The sequence below is a fragment of the Ichthyophthirius multifiliis genome (assembly GCF_000220395.1).
Source record: "Ichthyophthirius multifiliis unplaced genomic scaffold scaff_1120509251261, whole genome shotgun sequence".
Classification (NCBI taxonomy): Eukaryota; Ciliophora; class Oligohymenophorea; order Hymenostomatida; genus Ichthyophthirius; species Ichthyophthirius multifiliis.
In genome coordinates, this window is record NW_004086047.1 from 32,245 (window position 1) to 40,406 (window position 8,162).

The window sequence follows — 8,162 nt, forward strand, 5'->3', positions numbered from 1 at the left end:
ATGATATATATAATAAAACTATTTTTCATTATTAAAATATTAATTTTGTCTGTAATTTCTTAAAGCAATAGAATACATGACAATCATAAAAAAGTAAATAAACTCAATGTTTTATTGCCTTAAATCTTCCAAGATCTCGAATAAAGAGCTCCTCAATATAATTTAGAGGCAATTAACGGTTGCTACAAATGGAAGTCTTCTAATCCAAAAGCACTAGTAGTATATGGAATAAATGACCAAGAAAATCCTAATTGTTAATCAAAAGCTGTTGTTAAGCTTAATACTGTAGAGCCTTTTGACAATATAATATGGATAGAAGTTACTGATAAGAGTAAATATTATTATTATTTTTATGTTTATTTTATATATATATATATATATATATAAAAAAAAAGATACAGAAGATGTTATTAAAGTAGAATCGAAAATAGCGAAAGTTCACAAAATAGAAATTTTGACAAAATTAAGAACCGTAAATGTTTAAGATTTGTCTGTTTTGGAAATTATTGGATATGATATTGAAGGAAACTCATTTTCTTCACTCGAAGGATTGCATTTTGAATGGAATATTATTTAAGATGAGAAAATATTCGAATTTATAACTTTTAAAGTATATTTTTTTTTATGAAAAAATAAAAATTAATTTAATTTTTTTTTTTTTAAAAAAAAAAAAAGGAATCGAAAATTTAAACTACTTAATTAAGAAAAAATATTGAAGAATCGCATTTTTAATCAGATTTAATTGTTATTAAGGCTATTTAGACTGGATAAGCATAAATTAATGTGAAATTAAAAGAAAAAGAATACATTTTAATGTCTTAAAATATAAGCCTTTAGGCAATCGATAAATTCGATATTTTCCCAAGCAATAATTTGTATTTATTACCTTATACTCATTTACAATATTAATTAATTTATTCGAAAAAATCAAAAGGTAATTTCCTTTTTTTTTAAACAAAAAAAATTAAATAAAAATAAAAGTTGATAATATTATTGATCTTTCTTAAGAAAAATATGAATGGAAAATAGATGATTTATAAGTAGGAAAAGTTAGTTAAAAAGGAGAATTATATACACTTACTAAATTATATTAGGCTACAAAAATAACAGTGAAACCTAAAAAAGAGGTAAATTATTAAGTCACATCTACAGTAACTGTCGTGGAACCTTTTTTATTAGAAATATTAATAAAGGAGTTTACAGATAATGATGTTTGGGAAAGAAATGATAAAGAATTCGTCCCTGAAAAATTTAGGAATAAAATTAATTTAGTAAAAGACAGAGAATATTATATGAAAATTGTTATTTATGATAATAATAGAAATCCAATAAAATTAACAAAAAATGTCGAAATTGATACAAAATTAGATCAATTAAAATTCAAAATTTTAGAAAAGAGAAATTTTAATGAATTTAAAATAAAACCAGTTCAATTAGTTCCATTAACAGAAATAAGCTCAAATTTAATAAAAGTAACAAACCCTTTAGATAAATCAAATGCATATTATCCAAAAGCAGGAAGGGAAATTAAAAATTAAATTGATGTCTAAATTGTAATGCCTGTGAAATTATTGAAACCTTCTGAGACTATTTATTTACCTAATTTAAAGAAATAAGTATTTAAACTTCATGTAATTGGAGGTAGTGGGGAATATAAATGGGATAGTACAGATAATAATGTATTTGAGAGTTCTCAGAATCGTATTCATGTGAAAAAAGCGGGTTTTGGTTAGCTTTTTGTAAGTGATAAATATAACGAGAACAATAAAGATGTAGTAAATGTATAAATTGTGGATATTTGGAAAGTACAGCCTTTGGAATAAATGATGGAAGTGATTTAAGATGGAGAAATAAACACTTTCGGATCTGCCTTTTTCAATTCAATAAATAATAATAAGTAGATATTTTCTAATTGTTCTGCAGTTTTTATGAATATTCAAAAAATAACTTTTTTAACAGTTTTCCGAATTTAGAACTTTCATATGAACTAATGTTAGATGAAATTCAGTCTCTCAAAAACTCGAATGATTATATTAGAAAAATACTACAGTAATATGAAATTAAAGGGTTTTAAGGACTCGATGAATACATAAAATTGGGACTTATAACTTAAAATGAAATAAATTAAATCCATAAAACTTACAATAATTACGGGATTTGCTCTTAGTTTAAAATCAAGGCTGAATAAACAGGAGAACATACAGGAAAATTGCAAATTTGGGAAGGAGAATATTAATAAATGGAAGAATAAAATGTTAGTGTGAAGGTTTTTAAGCCATTTGAGAGTGTAATAGAATAGAATTACTACTCTTTTTTCAAAAAAGATGAAGTAGTTATTTCTATGAACTCAAAATATAATTGGACTTTTAATTATGGACCATCTTAATGGGAGAATTAAAGGAAAATCAACATCAGAACTTAAATTGAAAACATTTAAGGAAACTCTGATTGTGATTAATTAAAACATAATATTCCTAGTTTTACCACTTAGGGGAATGTGACTAGATTTTATACACTCTAGTGCGGTTTTTGTAGAAAAAGTTAAGAAAATATGTTCATTTCGAGAATTTTTGTGTAGAATTAGGCAGATGAAAAACTACCTAGACCACTTGAAATGGAAAATAATTTAAGAATATGGTGTAATGTGCCACATTCATTGTATATTTATCCATTATAAGACCTTATAGAAGGCAAATTTAATGAGTGGGAAAATGCGAAAACATCAAAGTTTTAGAATTATTATTTGAGGTAAAATATGAAGCATTTCTTCCATATTAATGTCTTTGATTCCAGAAATTTACCTTTTTATGTATTCTCAAGTTTGAAAATCGAATGGAGTTTAAGTACGATGGCTTGTGGGGATATTACGGAACTCTCTTTATCAGAAAACAAGGAAAAATGTGAGAATTTCTCTTAAGAAATTACTAAAAGCGATGAAAGTCGCAGATTGGACCTCAGGGAATGTACTGGAAGGATAAACAGTATTTAAATGAAGGCTATTAATACATAATTGGAAGGTAGTTTAGATTAACATGCTCCTTTTAATGTAAATGATGAGATTATTTTAAATATAGCAAAAAATGTGGAGTGCATTCCTTAATAATTAAACCTTTATAACAATATTTACAATAAATATAATGTAAATTTAGTTCATGGTTCAGGAGTATTTTCAGTCTCTAATAATAGTACAGAAGTTGTGGTTTTCGAATAAAAATAAAGGAATTTATAAATTCAACCTTTGAGAAATGGAGCAAGCAGTTTTGTTGTAAAAGATTAATAATAAATAGGAAGTGAAGAAATAGAGTGTAATATACAAGTGAGAGAACCTTAATAAGTTATTTTGAGGTTATTGTAAGATATTATACCCATAGGAGGAAGTACGGAGGCTTTTGTAGAAGTTTTAAATGATTAAGGGAAGAAATATTCCGAAAATTAAATACAAATAATGGATATTTATCTCGAAAGTGATACTTCTGATGAAGAATAAACACTTCAAATTCGTAAAGGGAAAACTGAAAATGGAGAAGTTTAAATATTTAGTATTATGGGGAAGAAAAAAGGAAATTATAGACTCGTGGCTAGTTTAAAACATAATAATCCAAATAATTTTATGTATCCATAGGAAAATAAATTATTTAGTTTGAAAAGTAATTCAGTAGATCTGGAAGTTTTCCCTAGTTTAGAAGCTTATCCTCCTAAATTAGTATTACATTAGCTTTGTTAGACTTCTTTATAATTAATTGGAGGACCCTCAGATTCTACTAGAGTGAAATTCTTTACAAGATTTTTAAATGAAAATCAAAAAGTTATCAGTTTATAATAAATAGATTCAAAATTATATGATGTTTAGGCACTTGCAGGTGCTAAAGGTAAAGTAGATTTGGAATTTTCGATTTAAATTTAGAATGAATAAATGCTTTTGAGCTCAACTATAGTTCCTGTTTAAGTAGAAGATATTGATGATGCTAAAATTTATGGGATGAATGATAGAAGTTTACATTTAGGAACTACTGTTAGACTTATTGCTTAGAGTATTTTTTATTTATTTTCTATATTTATATTTTTTATTTTATTTTTAGTTTTCATTAAAGGATAATAAATGAGTATTGGTTTGTGTGCTTTAAATATTTAATGGTAATCAAAAGTAGATGGAGTCTTGAAAATAAGCTAGCCTAGTTAAAACACTGTCATTGGAAATTCACCAAGCTTTTATGCTGTAAATGCTACTGCGATTGATGTAGGAGTTTCCGAAATAGAACTAATTATTAACTTTACATAAGGAAATAATCATAAAAACTACGTCAAAACAGTTGCTAAAGTTGATGTTATTTCACCTGCTTTGGTGCCTTTGCCTACTTATGTACTATTGGCAGATAGAAAGCCTTCTTTTCTTTTAATACCACCTAAAAGTGGATATTTTTTGCCCTTGTAAAATATCCAGAGATATACATTTGAGTCTTCGAGTAATGAATAAATAAAAGTGGATGGAAATGGATATATTTTAACTGGCGATAAAAAGGGAATTTCTGGTCATGTGAAAGTTTAGAATAAGTAAATTCAATAAGACGTAATGAGTATTCATGTACATGTAGTGAGTATATATTCTCTCATAGTGGAAAACTCTCATTTAGTCTCATAAATGCAAATCGAAGGAGAATCGCAACATACTATAAGAATGTAAGATTTTTTAGGTAGATCTTTCCCTACTTAACTCGAGAATATAAAATTAAATGTAAAAGTAAGTAATTCTAAAGTCTTGTCAGCTGTTATATAAGAAAATAGTCTGTTATAAATAAGAGCTGTGTCTAGAGGAGTGTCTATATGTACAGTCTTCCTTGAAAATAATCCACATATATATGATACTTTTCTAGTATCGGTGGATTCAATTATTACACCAGCGTCACCTGTTAATGTACATATTGGAGGATGGGTTTAGTTTGCCGTTTCTTAAAATAATAAGGGAAGTAATTAAGTGGCAGGAAAATGGTCTTGTATTAATGAAAACGTGGCCCAAATTGATCCTTTTTCAGGAATTGCGAAAGCTATTTAACAAGGGGAGACTATTATAGAATATAATGATGGAATTTTTTACAAATCGAAGGTATATGTGAGATAAATAGGAGAAATTGTATGCAACTCAAAAAATTTAGTACTCACAAATTGGAAAAATGACCCTAATTATAAGGAGGAATATAGAGTTATCTTCTAAGCGTATTTTAAGGACAGAAATGGGAATAAGGAAGCTTTGAATAATTACAAAGATTTAAATGGAATTAATAATAATCTTATTTTTACATGTAATATAGAAAAAAAAACTGATAAAAAATGGTTTTTGGTAAGTACTGTAGTACACGACGATCATATTGAGTGTTTAGTTAAATTACATGAGTATACGAGCTTGTATCCGAATTAATATATGCCAAGTTAGTTGAATTTAATTGTTAAAGTGTAAAGTAGAAGCGAAAATAGTAATTTTTAGTTTTTTTAGGAATTCAAGTTTGTTAATTTATATTGGGGTGTTATTATACCTGAAAAAAAAATTTAACTTAATAGAAACTATTTTGATAAAAATATTATTATTTAAACTAATATTTTACCTGATGTATCGCTTTAAGGATATAGTTCTAAGAATATAATAAGATCTTAATAATTTGTAAAAAAAAAAAAAAAAAAAATATTTATTTATCCTTTTTATTTTATTTTAAAAGAAATAAAATGAAAATCTTTATGAAATTAATGTCGTTATAGATGATAAAAATGATAAATTCAATAAAACTATTGTTATTAAACATCCTAAAATCTAATAAATTGCTAAAATAGATATTTTTTATGATCCTATGGGTGAGTATTCGAGTACATCTGATAATTCTTATGAAGATTAAAAAGAAAGCTTTTGGGATTTATACTCTTTGCCTTGGTATGATGCTTTTATAGCTTTGGTTATTATTGGATTAACTACAATTATTTTTACAACTGTTTATTTATAAAAATGAAGATTTTTTTTATTTGTATTATTTTTTTTTGGATATAATTAAATGTTTTTTTTTTTTTTTTTTTTTTTATAAATAATAAAACAATTTTTTAATATTTAAAAAAAAAAAAAAATTAAAAAAAAAAAAAATATGAGAAGAGCTTATGATGGTACAGAAATTATATATGTAAAAAAAGGAAAATATTTTAAAATATATATATAGTTAACTTAATATTATATAGGAATATAATAATGTAAATAATTCTAAGTCTTAACCAAAATAATTAATGGGAAGATTAAAATAATAATTAAATAATAATTATATAGATTAAAATATTAATAAAGATTAAAATAATTACAATCAGCAATTTTATCCAAATAATTATGAAACTAATTATAATTAAATATTCGCTCCTTTAAAAAATTACATTCCAAAGTAATTTTTAATTGTTATGTTTAAAAAAATAAAAAATAGAAAAAATATAAGAACTTCTTCTGCACAAAGAAGATAAGAATTTAATACAAAAGAATTAAATTAGAAAATTGCATAAATGAATTAAATTAAGTATATTTATTTTTAAATAGATTGTTAGATAATATTTTATTTATTTTAAAGATCTAGTTCTATAGTAGATAATCTTAAAAAATGTATTAATGAATTAAGAACTTAAGTAATTTAAAAAGATGAGGAAATATCTAGAATTAAAAAATAAGTAAAATATACTAAAATATAAGAATTAGAATGTGAAAAGAAAGTTTACTGTGAAGAAATTGAGAGAATAAAATAACTTTTATAATAATCCTTATAAGAAAAAATAGAAGTTTTGATGTATTTTTTTTATATATATACTTATTTAATATAGATATAGAAAAGAAAATGATTTTAATATTATATAATAAAATTTAGCTGATAATAATAATTTAATACAATAATTATAATATGATAATGAATAAATGTCTTAATAGATAAAAAGTTTAGAAAATTAAAACTTTTTTTAAATGTATATATAATATATGCAGTTATTTTATTATTATTATTATTTTAGTAAAATTATATTGATTTAGATAATAAAACGAAAATTCAAATATAAACATTAAGAAAAAGTATAAAAGATAGAGATAGAGATAATAATGAATTAAAAAATTAAATTGCGAAATTAAAAAATGATACTTCTCCTAATAATATTAAATAAGAAATATAAATCAAAAGTTATTCAATTAATAAAAATTAAAAAATTAGACCTTCTTCAGCTAAACCGAATGAGTATAAAATTTTTTTTATTTTTTTTAATAATAATTTAAGTAACTTTAATTGTGAATTAAAATTCTTAAAAAAACAAATCGAAAGTAAAGATGATAAAATAAGATAATTAGAAGAAAATGTAGAGGTACTTAAATTAGAAATTTAAAAAGTTAAATAGTATAAATCAAACGAAAGTATATATAAATTTAATAAAATTAATGAAAAGTAATAAATATAATAAATATTATATAGGTTAAAAATAAAAAGTTAAAATGATGGAGTTTATTAATAAAACAATAATTAACAAATAGATTTTATCGGTAAATTAGAAAATATATTAATAATTAATTTATTTATTTAAAAAAAAAAAAAAAAAGTTTAAAATCTCTAATATAGATTAAGAGCATAGGGAATTTCTTTATAAGAAATAATTTAATTAATATAAAAGAACATGAAAGAAGAAATAAAATTAAAAGAATTAGTAAATTTATTTATTGAGTAAATATATAAATAAATTTAATTATATATATAATTAAATAAAAATATATAAAAAAAAAAAATATATATATAAATAAATATTAAAATATATAAAATTATATATTATATATATATATATATATATTTTTTTATAAAAATTTATTTAATTCTATATAATTAACTATAATATTAAATAGAAAACCATTTTTATTAACATAAAATAATTCTTTATTTTTTGCACGATTTTTAATAGAAGACAGTATATAATAAAATCAATAAAATGCAGATTTAAATTTAAAGAAAAAAAAACAATCTATTTTAGAAAAATTTAATAAAGTATTATAAAATTACATAGTGTACTCTAAAATTTAAGCTTAAAAATTATATAATGATTTGTTAAAAGTAATTAATGAATATTTATATAAATATAAATATAAATATATAAATAATTAATATAAATATATAAATAAT

General features: G+C 22.3%; 1 protein-coding gene across 1 annotated transcript, besides 5 other annotated features; it reads left to right on the forward strand. All coding sequences in view use genetic code 6, as the record gives it.

The window, feature by feature from the left end:
- On the forward strand, positions 1-5,986 carry IMG5_171300 (nucleoporin 210, putative; the record flags this gene model as incomplete). Its single annotated transcript, XM_004029835.1, has 7 exons — positions 1-331; positions 396-610; positions 676-934; positions 982-1,897; positions 1,960-4,031; positions 4,080-5,653; positions 5,709-5,986. Coding segments are annotated over 7 exons (5,645 nt in total), but the record flags the coding sequence as incomplete, so codon positions are not given.
- A 102-nt stretch (positions 5,987-6,088) lies between these two features.
- Positions 6,089-6,121: a microsatellite.
- Positions 6,092-6,122: a microsatellite.
- Positions 6,123-6,263: 141 nt separating this feature from the next.
- Positions 6,264-6,325: a microsatellite.
- A 1,448-nt stretch (positions 6,326-7,773) lies between these two features.
- Positions 7,774-7,836: a microsatellite.
- Positions 7,837-8,110: 274 nt separating this feature from the next.
- Positions 8,111-8,154: a microsatellite.
- Positions 8,155-8,162: the final 8 nt, after the last annotated feature.